This window comes from Enoplosus armatus, chromosome 17 (assembly GCF_043641665.1).
Source record: "Enoplosus armatus isolate fEnoArm2 chromosome 17, fEnoArm2.hap1, whole genome shotgun sequence".
NCBI lineage: Eukaryota > Metazoa > Chordata > Actinopteri > Centrarchiformes > Enoplosidae > Enoplosus > Enoplosus armatus.
In genome coordinates this window covers 20,990,677-21,008,057 of record NC_092196.1, presented here as the reverse complement: position 1 = coordinate 21,008,057, position 17,381 = coordinate 20,990,677, and the positions used below count along the sequence as shown (strand labels likewise).

At 45.5% G+C, this 17,381-nt stretch overlaps 1 protein-coding gene across 1 annotated transcript; it reads right to left on the bottom strand.

Moving 5' to 3' along the window:
- Nucleotides 1–339: 339 nt before the first annotated feature.
- Nucleotides 340–17,052, bottom strand: taok2a (TAO kinase 2a). Its single transcript, XM_070923847.1, has 20 exons — nucleotides 16,958–17,052; nucleotides 12,239–12,379; nucleotides 9,500–9,571; nucleotides 9,081–9,182; nucleotides 8,461–8,506; nucleotides 8,270–8,366; nucleotides 7,619–7,732; nucleotides 7,156–7,247; nucleotides 6,973–7,066; nucleotides 6,444–6,525; nucleotides 6,176–6,346; nucleotides 5,812–6,021; nucleotides 5,449–5,577; nucleotides 4,403–4,639; nucleotides 4,051–4,179; nucleotides 3,360–3,563; nucleotides 2,918–3,157; nucleotides 2,541–2,753; nucleotides 1,863–2,045; nucleotides 340–1,300 (listed from the first exon to the last, which is right to left on the bottom strand). The coding sequence occupies exons 2-20, from the start codon at nucleotides 12,368–12,370 to the stop codon at nucleotides 383–385; spliced, it is 3,465 nt and encodes a 1,154-aa protein (XP_070779948.1). The 5' UTR covers nucleotides 12,371–12,379; nucleotides 16,958–17,052; the 3' UTR covers nucleotides 340–382.
- Between the last annotated feature and the right edge of the window lie 329 nt (nucleotides 17,053–17,381).

Below are 17,381 nucleotides of genomic sequence, written 5' to 3'. Positions count from 1 at the left end.
CATTTTCACACTCGTGGATGTGTCGCTCGTTGGTTTTTTTGGATTGTTTAGTTTCATCACTGCTCCTGTGCAACTCCTAATGTGTGGACGAGGACTCGGTGGTCCTCAGGGTCCGAATACTCGTGTTTGTGCTGCTCAGTCAGCGGGCAGCTCTGTAGAAAAGGTTCCTCTCTCTCTTCTTCTCACGTCAAGAGAGGAGATCTGAAAATGTGCACTTTTAAAATTGGGGTATGTTTTTTTTTAACAAGCCTCTTAAAATACGGTAACACTTAAACCCCCCCCCCCCCCCCCCCAATGGAACTAGTTCTACTTCTATGATTGGCTCAAACCCCCCGCAGCCCTGTTGGTTTTGTTTAAAGAAGCTCGCAGCAGAGACGAGAACTCACGAGTACGAGAGGTGAGAGCCGTTAGAGATGTGAGAAGTGACCGATGTGCTCCGGCTGAGCCCTCCGTCACTCCCCCCGCCGCCCCCCGGCCCCCCAGAGGCCGTCCTCCTCAGAGGCTGGGGGCTGTTCCTGAGGGCCATCAAACTGGGGCCCCTGACACTCAGGCCCCCACCTCCGTAGCCTCCCTGCGACGATGAAGAAGAAGAAGCGGAGGAAGGAGGAGAGGAGGAGGAGAGGGAGATGGGGGGAGGCGGTGGTGGGGGAGGCAGGAGAGCCAAGGACTGAGAGGAGGCGTGGGCGGACAGGTGGTGGTGATGGTGGTGATGGTGGCCCTGGGAGTGATGGGGGTAGTGGCCCCCTCCCACCCACTCCCTGGCCCGCTCGCGGTCCCTGCTGTCGCGCTCGTGGCTGTCGCGGTACAGCTGCGGCGTGCTCTGGTGGTGTTGGTAGTGCTGAGGGAGGTAGTGCTGCTGGTGCTGCTGGTGCTGCTGGTGATGGTGGTGGGAGGCGGAGGCGGCGGAGGAGGAGGGGTGGCCCCTGCCGCTCTTGTGCAGCTCGCTGTCCCTGCCGAGGCCGTGGGAGGAGGCGACGGACTCTGCGCGGCCGAAACCTCCTCCGCTGTGGTTCTGACTGCGCCAGGACGGAGTCGCCACAGAGTTCTGGACGCTGTGGCTCCAGTGGCTGCCGGAGCGGGGGACGGGCCGGGACGGCCAGCCACTGGAGCCCGAGGAGGGGCTGGGGGTCGGGTAGCCCTGGTTGAAGGCCTCGGCCGGGATCCCGGTCAGCGCCATGTTGCTGAAGCCGAGGCGCATGCTCTCCGAGTCGAAGGCCTCGATCTCGTGAGCCTGACGCTCCAGCAAAGTCCGGATTCGCTCGGAGCGTTCGTTCTGCAGAGAGAGCATCTCCTCCTCGATCTGACAACAGACATGCAGGCGGTTACTTAAAAGGCTTTTCTTCGAGAGCGCAATCAGTCCATTCAATGATTTATTGGCCTCTTTTCAGAATCAATATCTAATCTCTGGTTCAGGCTCTCAAATTTGATGCTCTGATTTTCAACAACCGTTAATTTGTGCACAATATGTAATTGGTGAAGAGGTAAAAAGAGTCACATCAGGCTCATAAAACTATTCAAAGACTGTGACGATGTGTTTGTGTACAATGCTACTTCTTCCACTGTTGTCTGTCCCACCGCTGCAAACAGCTGCAAACAGCTGGAACAGAGTCCAGTTGTCCCTTTTCAATAATGTATATCTGAAGCATCCTGGTCTGCGAAACAGGGGACACACCAGGCAGGACCCGGAACCAGAGCCTCACAAGGTTCTTTTAAGTTCAGGCCATCAAGCTTCTAACTGGGCGCCTGCTGACCAGCGTTCACCTACACTGTCATTAGCTGGTGACTAAGCGGTGGGGGCCGGACGGGCAGCGAAGCAGCAGCAGAGCACGGCGGGTTGATGGGACAGTGTTGTGTGTTCATACCCTTTGCTCCAGCAGCGCTCGGCGGATGGACACCCTCTGCTCCAGGTCCTTCACCTCTCGCTCGTGCTGAGTGTCGGTGTGGATCTTGATCTTGCTCTGGTAGGCGTTCAGCAGCTCCAGCTCCTGCTGCAGCTGCATCCTCAGCACCTGGTACTCCGCCTCCTGGGTCTCATCCAGCCGCAGCTGTGGGAACAAACAGGGACGAGCGTCAGTATCAGTGGAGCACCATCTGAAGCGCCGACGTGGGATTTTATTAATAAGAAGTAACGTGCAGCGATCTGCCTGCTTGAATAAGCTGATCATTGTAAGAGTTTCACTGCTGCCATCTGAACTCTGTTGTCACTCTGACATCATCGTGTCACTGGTTTCAGAACATCTCGTCTTGACTGCAGGTGAAAAACACGTTCACAGAAATGTTGATTCATGTGTTTTATCCCTATGAATAAAAGTGAAACATGAGGCTGAAACTAAATCTGTTTAGTATGATAAATGATTAAAAACAATAAATCAATTGTGAAATAAGCGTCCTTATTGTTTGTAGATAACCTGCTGACAGTCTGTGTCATATAACTGTGTCCTGACCACCTCTCTGGGGGGGTGCTGGTGCGGTGGGTGTGTTGAGGTGTAGGTGCAGTTTCAGGTGTAGCAGGTGCGCGGAGGTTTCCTTGCCTTACTCACAGCCTGTGTGGACAGCATGTCGTTGATGGAGTGGTCGTACTGCTCGGCCAGGATGGCCAGCTTACGTGTTTGCTCCTCTTTGAGGCGTTTGAGGACGGCCTTGTGGTCGGATTTGGGAGTGCTCTCCAGCAGGTGGTTCCTCAGGGCTTTGTACTGCCGAGTCTGGATCTTACAGGTCTCCTGGAACTGACGCTTTATCTGCAGCTCTTTGGACTGAAACGAGGTTTTAATAACAACCAGATGAAATCATTGTAATACCAAAATATGCTGTATATTAAACGCTAAAACTAAATATAGGAGGCTTGTGACGTTATATTTATTGTTTTCCAGGACACTTTGGGCAGTTGGTCACTTGCATTACAGAAGCTCCTTCATACCTTGAGGCTCTTGGGCTGCTGCCGGACCTCCATGGTGTGTTTCTGTCTAAGTTCTTGTTCCCGGCGCTTGTTGTACTCCATCTGGTTGGTCAGTTCGGTCTGATGTTGCGTTCGGATCAGTTCGGCCCGGGTTCGCTGCACGGAGCCCAGCTGCCTGAACTCCAGCTCCTGGGTGGACTCGTGGTGGCGCAGCAGCATGGCACACTCCAGATCCTTCTGGGTCTGCTTCTTGTTCAGGTCCTGGGGGGGGACGAGACCGAGGTCAGAGGGAAGAAGTGTAATAAGAAAGTTCAACCCGTGTGTGTCATGTGACCTGTCTTTTCCTGTCTAACAATGCCGGAGTTCTGCTTTCGTGTTCTTAATAACCCGTCTCAGATCTGTGCATCTCCACTTCAATCATTAGATTTTTTTACTTTTAGAGCTTAAGGGGGATCTGTCCTACCTCTCTGAGCAGGTCCTGCTCCAGGTTGTGGCGAGCCAGCAGCATCTTCCTCTTGTACTGGCGACACTGCAGCTCGTAGTACTGCCTCTGCCTCCGGAGCAGGCTGGCCTCCTCCTCCGCCTGCATCTGCTGCAGACACTCTTTCTGACGGATCAACCACTCCTGCTTCTCCCGCTTCGGAGTCGACTGGTTCTCACTCAGCTCCTGTTTAGTGCAGAGAGGCAGCCAAAGTGAACAAGACTGGACATCAAACATCCAGAAAAGTGTGGATGGAGAGCCGACAGTCCTGCCATGATGGAAATACGACTCCAGTCTGAGAATGTCATGTACACGTGTTGTTAGCAGATACAAACACTGTAAAACCTGTGTGGCTCTTTGTTTGTCTGTGCGTTTATATAACAATCTTTCCTGGCTGTGGATGTCTAGATGCTACGGTTTTCCTTTTGCTAAAACACACTCTTCAGGAACGACAACATAAAGATCCGCAGGAGGTCATTCAAACGGGTAAAGTATCTGTTACAAATCTACATGAGCTGCTAACATTTCAATCTGCTTTGAAGCACAAAACGTTGGTAGAACGTCTCTAAATAACACTGAGGTCTGGTGAAGATGAGTGACCTGAGGGGTGACTGGTAACCAGTTTCCATCATCAGCATTAGTCCTGGATATGTGAATGTGTGTTAGCTCTCACCTCTTTCAGCTGATCCTTGCGCTGGCGATACTGACGTTTCTGTGACTCCAGTAAGCTGGTCAGCTCTTTCTTCTGCTGGCCCAGTATGTGCTGCTGGAACTTCTTCTCTTCTGTCAAAGCTGCTTTCGTCTGCAGGAGGACACAAACCGAGGCTGGGTAAGAGGCTGGCTTTCTAAAAGAAACATGAGTGCTGATCCTGATACAGCAGCAGTGCTGAACTGATTAAACACAACCATAGAAACAGCATACGAGACAGAACCATGAAAACACCGATTCCTACAGGTGAGCATGGTGTGAACATACCGAGTCTACAGGTACACAAAGCTCTAAAGTCTCGGTCTGTCCCTCTCACCTCTTTCTCCAGGATGGCCTGGTGCTTCTTGACCAGCTTGTCGGCTTCGGTGGAGAAGCTGTTCCTCTGGTTCTCCAGCTCTTTGTCCAGCTTCAGCTGGTGCTCGTCCATCTCCGCCTTCAGCTTGTTCTCCAGCCCCATCAGCTGCTTCTGGTGCTGCCGCCTCATGCGTTTGTACCCGGACATCTGCTCTCGCAGCGCCGAGCCCTGCTCGTGTTCCTGGATCTGACGGGTTACCTGGAGGAGGGGGGAAGAAACAGGTTCTTCAGACTACTGATGTTTGACAATAGGAGGGCATTTCAGCTGGTCATGGGAAATCCATGAAACTGTGGCATGAAGACATCTGTCTGGTATCTGCAGCTGAACTGTCTGCAGTGTGGACTTATGGACATATGCAGATATCAAGCTGGAGCAAAATATAATCATACAAGAGTTCAGGGAGGTTTCTTCATCAGAAGGAATTACTTCATCAGCAACATCCCACAGAAAGTGTGTCTTAGTTAATCCTGATAACTTTTTATTCGGAGCTCTTTTCCACTTTACATAAACGAAAGTAAGGATGAAGTGGTCTGCATGTCTTGATGGCACTAGAGGAACTGAAGCTTTAGATAGGAAAGGCAGCCCATCTCATGTTTGCAATGCTCCGTCTACCCTGGAGAAGAAGTTCATCTTGAATCCGTAGAAACCTTCACTGAAGATTGTGTTGAGGTTTTGTGATGAATTGTTTTGTATTTCTAGTTACTGGAGGGCAAAGTTAAAGGACCCAGAGATTCTGAGACGTTATGACAATAATCAGCCATTATCTGTCCATCACTGCGGTGATTAACTGCCCACAAGGAGCTCTTCCTTGCCCCCCCCCCCAGGCCTGGTGTGCTTCCGCAAAGAGAAACTATAACGCTAATAAAATAAAAGGATAAAGTTTTGGACTTTGATTTAGAATTTTCGTTCTTTTTTACCTCTAAACCAAGGATTCATCTATCAGTTTAAACAAAACCAATGAGCAGCGAGGAGGAGGAGGAGGAGGAGGCCTCGCTGAGTAAACTCACCAAGGAGGCGGTTCGGATGGTGGCGAAGTGGTCTCGGTTGCGATAGTAGGCTCGACGGCGTCCAGCTGAGGGAGCCTGGGGTTGGTCCATCTCTGGCTGGTAGGGGTCATCATAGATGTTATCCTGACCCTGAGGAGGAGGGGGAGGAGGAGGATGAGAGGGGGGTGGGGTCAGGGTTTATTCACACACAGAAGAACACAGCCACATAGATTCAGGTGTACCTCATTTCTCTTTATGAAACTAGACAAACGATCTTGAAGTTCACAACATTCACTGGTATCAAAGTCAACTTTCTACAAATAATGAGCAGCATGACGCAGAGGGATGTGACATGTTTCAGAAGCTCTGGGTCCTGGTCTTTACCGTGGGTCGGTGGATGATGGAGCTGTTGGAGGTGACGGTGTGCTCGCCCTCCTGCATCATGGCCATCTCACTGCTGCTGTCATCAGAGGCGTCGGCCAGACTGTTGACCGAGCTGCTCTGAGAACTGGCTGAGATGGACATACTGGGCACCGACTGGGAGCTCTCCATGCTGTTGACTGTGCCCGTCCGCAGCAGGTACTGCTCCACCTCCTGACACCGACAACAAACTGGGTTTAGCTCCATACAGAGAGTTTATAGGTAATATGCCTTCTGGCATGTGGTTAACCCTAACCCTCCTCAATCTTTCATTTCCACTCCCCCTGCCCATACATAGACTTTATTTTGCCCTCTCCCCCTTCCTCACCTCCTCATCCTCCCCTCCCTCAGACACGGGGCCGTTCTGCTGGGTCTCCTGGAAGAGGATCTTCTTCATCTTGCGGTACTGCAGGTTGTCCAGCTCCCGCACTGCATCCTTGGTTCGTGCTATCAGGTCCATGATCACCGTCAGCGGACGCTCACGGCACAAGAACCGATGCTATGGGAGGGGGGGGGCACGACAAAACTCAGGTTTATGTGTGTGTGTGTGTGTTGGTGAGATGGTTCTGGATGAATAAAGAAGTCTGAACTCTCACATTCAGCAGCACGTCCGAGGTAGGCCGGTCCTGGGGAATCTTCTGTAGGCAAGAGTCAACAAAGTTGCGGAAGGAATCAGACCTGCAGTGAAAAATGGGATTATGTTATTTCATATGATGAAGTGACTCAGAGAAGAAATGACAGGCTTCCACACACAACAAACAGCTCATATTTAGTTTTTTAAGTCCATTATCCCAAAAGGATTCATTTTAACGTTGTTATTATTAATATATCAAACATTTCTGTCTCTCCAACACGAGTGAAATGTCTCATTATCACACTTCATGGACTTCATGGAGTCGCTCCTCTCAAAACAGAACAGAAATGACAGGAGAGAGAAAGGAGACCAACATATAATAATGTGATCAATCAACACAGATAGATAACAAGATAATTAAATCATCTACAAAAACATAACTTATTATCATCTCAAGAGAAAAAGAGTTGATCTTAAGATAATGAAGTCTCAAGCTGGTGGCTTCAGTAAAGATCAAACTAAGAACGGAGGAGACGAAGAAAAGTTCTCACCAGTGATTGGACTGAAGGATGGGGCTTTCATTCTGAGCGATGTGATATAAGGCACTCATAGCATTCATATTGAACAGTGGGGGCTTCCTCTCCGCTGTGGAAAGAGCACAATGTCAAAGACCTTTCATTTCATATAAACATCTGCTCATCTAACAACCACAGGAGTGGGACTGCAGGTCGTACCCAGCTCTATGCTGGTGATGCCCAGCGACCAGACGTCCACCTTGCCGTCGTACTGGCCCTCATCCATGGCCAGGATCACCTCTGGAGCCATCCTGACACAGAAGGCACAGCAGGCGTCAACGATACACAAGACTGAAGCATCTCAGCTCAGACATGCGTCAGTCACAATATGATTATCTTCTATCTTTTGTGTGCAACAAGATACTCAGTGCTGAGATCCTGTTAAAGATCTAAACAATTAAACAATTACATTTTCTTCTTCTGGTCTTTAATCTTTTACTAACAGAAAAATCCACTTGTTAGCAGTCCAGTTTCTGCTGGTTAATAGAAATATTAACAGACAGCTGGAGCTGGATTTAGAGGACTGACTGCTGGAGACGACTTTGTCTAAGAGAGGGACAGCTTATTGATTAAATGTAACTGAAGTATAGAAGAAGACGGCAGGTTTTGTCTGAGCACTCACCAGTAGGGAGTCCCCACGAAGGAGTTGGCCGGAGCCACGATCGAAGCAGAACCAAAGTCCCCCAGTTTGACCTGACCGGGCTCCGTCAGCAGGATGTTTCCTGCTTTCACGTCTCTACAGAAGACCATCAGACGTTAGCGCCAACAGTGATTGTTACACACACAAGAAGACACTAAACATCAACATACTGATGTCAAACCAGCAACATAAACGACATCACAGTGAACTGTAGAGGCTGGTACTCAATTTGTTTGTAGGGACAAATCAGTTACACCTTCATCACCTTCATCACTTGAGCACAAGACAGAACTCATAACCAGCATAGCAAGTTATAAACAGGCATATTGCGACTCTCAGGGTGCCAAGACCTGTTTCTGAAGAACATGGAGGGCTTGCCTCAACTCGCATCCCACTCAACACGTAAACTCGGGTTTGAAAAACCCCAGAGGACATATATGTATGTATTTGTGGAGATATGGGGGTTTGAAGTGTGCTCAAAAGTTAAAAATGTTCTGAGAAATGTTTTAATGTCTGTTGAAGCCAACAGACAAACATTTTGTCAGGATTTGTTGCGGTAAAGGGTTGTAAATAATAATCATCATTATATTCCAGTCAGCACGTGAGGAGCCAACACAGCGGAGAGGATTTTACCTGTGAATCATATTGTGAGAGTGAAGATATGCTAATCCCTGCAGTGCACCATGGGTAATAGCAGCTATTTCAATTTCCTGGAGTGGCTTTTTGTGAACTGCAAGGGAGAGAGCACACGAAGAGTCAAACAACAAAACAACCAGAGGCTGATCAATAAACACGTGTTGGTGACTGTTGAGCGTTAAACTGACCCTCGAGGAGGTCCGAGGCCGAGCCGAGGCAGTACTCCATCACCAGCTGGGGGAGAAACGAGTCCACATGAACACCAGCAGCTCCACACATGTTCTCTATGTGCACTCATTAACAATACAGTCGGCCTAATAAACGTAACGTCATGTGGAGGAGCTCTCATGGGAAATTATCTTACACACACACACTAGAAATACTGCGCCGAAAGTCCTGCATTAGTATTTTACTTACAAAAGTATGAGCTTTAAAGTATACTTGGAGTACCAAAAGTAATGGGTTTATAATTATAGATAATTATAATCCAATCCTCTAACATGTAGTGGAGTAGAAGTAGAAAGCAGCATAACACGGGAATGGTAAAGCAAAGTACAAGTACCTCAAAATTGCACTTGAGTAAATGTACTTAGTTACGTTCCACCACTGCTTACAATAAAGGATTGAGGATTAAGCAAAGAGCCAGTCAACAGTTTCACATCATTATGAACTGAATATCTAAAGTCAGTTAAAGACACACTGGACTCATTTTTCATTATTTTCTGACTGTTGTTACAGATCACTCATCGGGTCATCAAGTTCTCCTATAATTAAACTGTGGACGTAGTTATACTCCCCAGATACGTACCCATGCTGTGTGCTCTTTCAGGTAACATCCCAGATACTCGATAGTGTTGGGGTGGCGAAGCTTCTGCAGGAACTTCACCTCTTTAATGATGTCCTGCCATTTCTGCTCAAAACACAAAATACTCAGTGAGTCCTCGTCTTGTATTTTAGAGACGGACGGTTATTACAAGAGAACTATTCTAATTAACGAGCAGATGTCAAAAACAGCAGCGAGAGAGAAACAGGTTGTGTTTGTGTGAAGGTGGACCACGATGTCAGAGATAGTTGTAGAATAGATGGACAATATGGAGGCAGTCACTGGGTCACATGAGCTGAGAGAGTTTAGGACCATTTCATTGCCTCACTGAGAAAATCGAAATGATTCTCAGAGAATGAGTTAAGAAACAAGAATGAGGAAGTGATTTCTTTCTCGTCTGTTACCTCGTTTGTCTGCTTGCCACTGTAGGACATTTTCTTAATGGCCACCACCTCATTGTTGCGCACATCTCGGGCCTGTTGGATGACAGAAAGACGATTATCAGCACGTCAAACACTCAAGAGACCAAGTTAACCAGTCTGACGGGCCTCGCTACAGACTTGTCCAGCCAGCCTGGGGGTTAAAGCCCACCACTGCCCCCAACTTTTACATCCAGTAGTAGCCTGGTTTCTGTATATCCACGTTTACATGCAGCAAGTCAGTTTTCCCCCCTGCCCCAACTTTATTTTGGAAGCGTGGATTTCTTATTTGAACTGTTATAGTGGTGTAACACCCCCTCCTGATGTTTTGTGTGACGGGGATGTAGAACACCGATTAGAAACGTGTACACATGTTCAAGAAATCAGGTTTCTCTAATCCTCCACCCCGATTACAGAAACAAGGTTTCTTACATTACGTTTGAGAAACCAGCTTACTGGAGAGAGCCGACTGTAACCTGCATGCACCTTTATTACAGGATTTCCTTTCAATTCTGTTTGAATGACATTTTAGGACTTGACCGGGGCGACCTCACCATGTAAAAAAGAGGCTTTACGTCTTTAAATGCTGCTTTTGGTTTGTCTGAACCCTCCTCCATCTATTAGTCATGGTGTTCAAAGCCTGGGCAGCAGTGGCTCAGTGGTCAGCACCGTCAGCAAGAGGGTCCTGGGTAAATCCCGGACCTTCGCCCCATGTGTTTCCTCCAGGTTTCCATCAGAACATGTAGAATGTTAGCCCTTGACCACTGATTAAGCAACTGATAAAAAAATCTTTCACGTGTTAATTTTTCATTATCACCGCTGTGGATAAACTACGTTTTGTGAAAGCATGAAATATTGTCCAGAGTAAAGAGTGCAGGTTAATTTTAAGTCCACTTGGGGGTGCCAAACGTTTAACCGGACATGTTCGGGAGCCGAGAACAAAGATGTACACAAAGATCCATTCGTCAACCAAACTACATTATTTATTTATTTTTGGATAAAATACTCATATTTTCTCAAATGTACTCCCAGTGCTTAATCCTCCAAAAGGGCTTAATCCTAAATCCCAAGTGAGGGTGCTGCTATCAGACACCAGACGAAGTGATGGTGCACTGTGATGACACCGACAACATGAAGTCCTACTCCAGACTGTAAACAACTAAATGATGCATCATCGCTGTTTCTACTGAGAATAACTCCAAAATAAACAGCGTTCAAAAATGGAACAATCCGGTGAAACCAGCCAGTAGAGTGGTACAAGCCTTTACACAAACGTTTAACATTATGTAAGGCTCCGTAAGCCCTGACTGATGTTGTCAACGGTCATGTAAGGTCAGTTGTCCCCTTCGACACACGGATTGTACATACAGTCTGAGCTCTGAGGAAATACAGTACAACGACGAGGCACTCTTGTTAAATTGATGCAAATTGATGCACGTCATCTATTTTTGAAGCACATCTCTAATGGCCTTTTAAGGATCCTCTGAAACTCAGACAGTGAGAACACTGTGGAGGTGTTAGTCTACCACACAGCCTGAAGAATATTTTACAGGTAAAATGAGATGCACAGCTTAGTACACACTCGTGTCATGTTCCCACTGTTTCTCTAATTAGGTGGGGACATCTTCAGATTCACCGTTTCCTCATTAATGACAATATGCAGAAAGGACAGAATTTCTGTCTCTTAGAGACGCACGCAAAGTAACACTGGGTAATGTCTCAGGTAAAGATCTAAACAATTTCTCATGTCTTCAAGATCATCTCAGCACTGGACAGCAGGAACAACAACCAGAGTATCTCGTTTCTTTGCACACAAACAAGTAGAAAAGAATCACTTTCTCTCACTGCTTGTATGTTTGAGCTTCAGAGCACCTGGTTGGCTCTGGTTCCAGACCCCAGAATCACCGTCCACATCTCTGATTTACTATTTGTTGTGCTCATTGACGGCTGTTTCCAAACAGCAATTATATCCTTAATCCTGCCTACAACGCTCTAATTGTTGTAGGCAGGATTAAGGATATCAAGGTCATATTCTTGCAGAGCTTTCTTTTTATATTTTGACAGGACAACAGAACAGATGTTTTAATACCTCTTAACATCCAAAGACACTGTTCCCTCTTTTTTTCAAACTGGGGGAACACAGACAACATCCTGTCAAACAAAACAGAGTCCACAAACACAGACAACCCAGTCTGCACAAAGACAATACAGCTTCAACATGAGACAACCGTGGACAACCCAAAACAAACACGCCAATAAAGTAATCCACTTACATCTGAATCTACCAATTCATTAAACCAGGTGCCAGCACACATGTAGTCAGACAGTCCCTCTTTTAAGGCCAGAGAGGCGCCCCAGACTGGTTAGAAAATATCTTCTCTCCTTGCAGCTTTCTAGCTACATGCATGATATATAGTGACAAAAAAATGACCACAAAAATGACCACAAGCGTGGATGAGACTGACTCAATAACAATTCTTAAACTCGTCAGTATATTCATTAAAATATCTGATCCTCACATCACTACCACGGCTTCCTGTCGACTGAACAGGACGTCGGCAGGTTGGATACGCCAGTCGCTGCTGATCAGTTAAAAAATAAAACGAAATAATGCCCCCCCTTTACACACTGAATTGCCCTTTTATGTTCACAGATGATCCCAAACAGAAGAGGCTGAACGAAAAGACACGCTGGACCAAACAAACGTCTTTACGTCCTACTCACAAAGTAAACCGCTCCGAAGCTGCCATGACCGATCTCACGGAGGTCTGCGAACAGCTTCTCCGGATCATCTTTGCAGAAGAGATCTGCCACATCGGGGTCCTTTAGATTGCCCGCCCGTGCGCTCGAGGGCATGGCCAGGGCCTGGAAGACAGACGAGGGCAAAGGTTAGTACTGGGAGACTGCAGCGAGGTGTGGAAACACTCAGGTCAAAGGTCAAAACAAGGCGACATCCTCTGGCCTCAGTGGTATTACTGAAGTACTACTAAAGAGTTCCTTTTATACAATTCAACATAGTATTTTCTTATTTTCTGGTCAGTCAAAAGCCAAATCTGTTCAGTTATCAGTTATTCATAATTTCACATCATAATGAGACTTCTGACAAATCTGACGACATCACATCATACCTGAAAATATCGGCCTGTTTTAGTGTTTACAGTCATTTGTGATTTAAACAAACCTTTAACAGCATCAGAAATATGAATCACTTTGAATGGGTTTGAACTTTGCTGAAGGAACTACCCCTTTGGTTTAAATTTGGATCATGGACTGCGTGCCCATATTGTTTTTGAAGGATGTGAAGCGTCTGTTTTCCACTTCAGTTGGGCAGAAAACCATCTAATTAATGTGTTAAACATGCTGGAAAATGCATTCTTGTACTCTTGTAAAGTGACCCATTTGCAAAATTCCCTCATGTGCACCAAAAGCAGAGACTTTATCAGATCCTCCAATATTCAAAATCTACGGTGCATGTCTCAAACATTGTGTAATATTTCAGGAATGTCATGACTGGCTGGAGTTATCATGGGCTCTGCACCACTGTGGTGATAGAAAACAGTCTATCTCCCACAGTTGATCTATCTGGGACAGTAACCAGCTGACAAGTTGTGACATGAAGACATTCAACAGTCAAAAGAGAAGCCTGGATGATCAACTGTGGAAGCCCTGAAAGACTGGAGAGAGCGAGTTACGAAGTGAAAGAGAAAGGGTGTAACAACACAGAGAAAAAGAGTGACAGAACAGCACAGAGTGAGTGCTGATGTGGGGGAGACAAAATGGCAGCTGGTTTTCACAAAGTGCACTTCAACATGAATGGATTTCAATTATTAACTGTTCAGTTTAGGCTGGAACTTGTGACGTCAGAAACATAGAAGCTGTGAAAGCCCAACAGCTTCCAAAATAAGGACGCACGGCATCAGCCATCTTTCCATTTCATTAATGAGTCGAACTGATGACAGTTAGTGTCTCTCTTTGTGTTAATAAGACGCCAATTATAATAATGACAGATCTGTCAAGGGAGCCGACAGTCCACTCCAGACCATCACATACTTGTATATTTAGTTAACAATGTAATGAATACAAACGTGCGGCCTGGTTTACTGGTGTATTTTTATTATCAATGAATCTGCTTATTATAAATAATCGATCAATAAAATTGTTGCCCATTAATTTGCTCGATTAATCGACTGATTGTTTCAGCTCGAAATTCAAATTTTAGGAAGAAAATAGTGACTTCTTGATGTAACCATATAAATGTATTTACTTGTTCACCACCATTAAAAACGACTGAGAGAAAAGTGACGCAGAAGCTGTTTCCTGTTGGACAGTTAAACTGAACCAATCTGGTTTAACTAACTGAATCTTTACTCTGTCGTCACGTCAGCAGGTTTCAGGGTGAGAAAGAACCATGAGAGAATCTCTTAGTCCTCCTGTTAATGCTAATCAGCCATGACGGCCGTCATGAGACTGCAGAGAATATAATGCATTACATTATGATAAATGAGCTGTGGTCTCAAACAGACTAACAGAGTGACTGTGATGATTTTCACTGTGCAGAACGAGTTTGGTTACCGTCCAACTCGCAGTATTGATAAGTCTGTTAACAAGTTTTCTCTAAAGAACTGTTGAGAATGTTCATTACATAAAGTTTCACACAGATAAAAACCGTCACGTTTAAATTGTTGTTTTCATTATTGTTTAATCAGATGATTATTTTCTCAATTGATCGATGAACACATCTGTCTACAAAAAGCCAGAAAATAGTGAAAACCGTCATTATAATTTCACAGAGCTCAAGGAGACGATGAATTAATAATAAATACTGGAGATTAATTATCTCTTGGTCATCTAATCAATTACCTGTTTCAGCTCTAGCTGAAATATAAGGGAAGGTGTCAGCCCACCAGAGGGGCAAAAAAAATGAATCTTTACATAAATGTAATTACATGCATGACGCTTGTGTCGTCTCACGCATCTGAAGATCAGAGAGCAGCAGAAATCTTAACTGACAGCACTTCAGTTCTTCACCATCCAACTCAAATCAAAGATGTATAAATAAATCCATGAAGATGAGCCAAGCTGAGCCTCAAATCAAATCATTTCACCAAATCAGCCCCCTGAATGTAATCTCAGCCTGCACACTGAGTCGAGGTTATTGACAAATGCAACTTCATTTTATAATGGGGTTAATGTAGCCGCTCATCCTTGAGCCTCAGCTGGAGCCCCGAGGAGAGCCGGCAACATCACCAGGCCTCTGTGATTCAGTGAATGCACGGCCTCGGGGTCCCTGTTTAATGCAGTACTGCGAGGCTTGTTCCTTTTAAAGCACTGCTGTGTAAACGCGCTAGTAAATCTGTGCTAGACGAGGAGACAGATTCCCACCCTCCCACCCCCAACCCAACATTTCTTCAAAACGCAGTGAACCAATTTTCAATCATATTTTATGTGGCACTCAGTGGCCTGACGGTGTTTAATCTAAGGCAAGGAAGCAGACGCCTGCAGCTACTGTCTACATTCAGGAGAAAAACAGAAATGTATAGGTCTACAGGAAGAACAGCACATTTCTTCAAATTAGAAGGAAAAACTGGGGCATCCTAATTGCCTTAAGCCTATACTATGTAACTGTACTGTTATTGGTTCTGATCTGGCCAGGGAACCTGTATCATGTCATTCCCCTTTCACATTTTTATAATCATCCTACACTATACATTTTCTATATATTTTATAAAAGGGTAGCACACCATGAAAATAACTGTGGCCTTCAAATGGGGTCATGTAAACTGTATTAAGAGTCATATAAATGACCCAATGTTGTGGTATTCATGACTAAGTGGAATTTTCTGAAAAAGGTTCATGGACTGGGATGTGTACTGCACTGAGGTTTGTCACTACCGTGTCTACCATATAATGACTCCTCAGCTTCATGTTGAAATGCAAAAACCACCAGATCGTTCACCATTTTTGAAATGAGAAGCCGTCTTGTGGTATCTATTTTTGTCATTTTCCAAGGAACAGGGTTTTTCTCTCAAGTTAAAGCAGACAACACTGGGGAAGTAAGTTTCCTCAACTTCCTATGTGGAAAAAACAAACTCACACAAGTTGAATTAAGTTACATTTGAAGGCAGCATGAGACACCAGACAGAGGGAAGCAGAGCCCCAGACAGCTCTTTTTAAACACAGCAAGTGACATGTAGTGTGTCAGTGATGCCGAATGACCGAGATCACATGGCTGAACTCAGCCCTGACTTGGGATCACTTTTGCATAATAAAGGCTCCTTATTGTTAATGTGTGTGTAACATTCACACAAAGTGCGTATGAGAGCATGTATTAGCTCCAATAACCAACACTTACAAAAACTAAATTGACGTGATTTCTGTTCATATTTAACACAATTGGATCACAGGCAATAAGGTATCAACAATATTCACCGGGCGTGGTCATAACTTTTAAGCATTAACACTGAAACTGTACCACACAAATTACAAGCTACTCGTGGCTGTAAGCATACAAAGTGAAAGCTGCATACTTTTCTGTGATTCAATTCCAAATCTCCTAAGGCACAAACCGCCTTTATATCGAACTGAATCTCTCCACAGTTAGGAGGAAAAGAGGATACTCAGTACTTGTGGCTTTGATGTGAAGTTTACATAAGCATTACATCAACCTCTGCCCTGAAACAGAAACCTCAGATCTATCACGTTAGTGTTGTTTGGACATTGCAACACCATAAATGGCCTCCACTCCACCCTGATAAACACATCACCAACACATATGAGTGTTATTCAACTGGCAATAAATGTCTTGGCCTGCCTGTAACATCATGTCCGTTAGCGGCTCAACTGATCACATGTTAACTTGTCTGATGTGGTTAAAGCTAAAAATCCAGGACTCAATCCTCCTGGATGCAACTTGCTGCATCATATACAAACTATGCTGTGTTTATTCGCTAGGTTGCTCATTCTATTAACGTGCAAAGTTAGCAGATGCTAATAAATGTTGATGAGGGCAAAGCTAACTCTACGTGACAGCAGTAGCTAATGTTAACCTTACTGGGTTTTCGCAGAGGTGATCGACAGACCCCCAGCTAGAAACGCACTACAACCACAGGACATTGGTTGATAATACCTGTATTAAACACTTCCAGGAAGACGCATTTTGTGGCTGAATTCTCACTGACCTGAGTGTCTGTACTGTCTGTTCGGTATGCGGACAAATAGCGTTACATTCGGCTAACTGAATAAATGCAGATAACAAGATCCGTGAGGATGCTCTGAGTTAACGGTTAGCTATCTACAAGCAATTTACATTATTTCTCGTTTTACTGAAGGTCTGTGAAAATAAATCAAAGACAACTGGGCGTCCCCGGATCCAAGTTTGAAAACCTTTGGAATAGCTAACTAGGTTAGCTAGCACTGCAGCTAGCGAAATGTAGCATTACTTACCGCGGCTTATTGTGGTTCCGCTATGGAACGAAAAACAACTGTTAGCAGCCAAGCTAGCGAGCCTCTATCCTCATAGCCCGGTTCTCCTCTCAGCAGATAATCAGCACGACGTTTGGCCCATTTCCACCGAAGTCCCTCTTGATTTCCGGGCGACAGCGAAACGGTTTCCAAATTACACGGCTAGTTTAGCTGTCTCAAATAGAAACTTTAAGCTCACCAGTTGTCTCTCTTACGTTACTGGGTTACTAGCCTTAGCTAATTGGCTAGCTTAGCTTTGATAGCTTGCAAGCTACCGTTAACATTAGCTATTCTACGGGGTGTGGCTGATGTTTCTCCGCGGTGCCCCACTTCCAAGCATATTGGCCCGTTACACCTAACCTTTTTAAAATATACTCTTAAAATGCGACTTAATATCTGCGCCCCA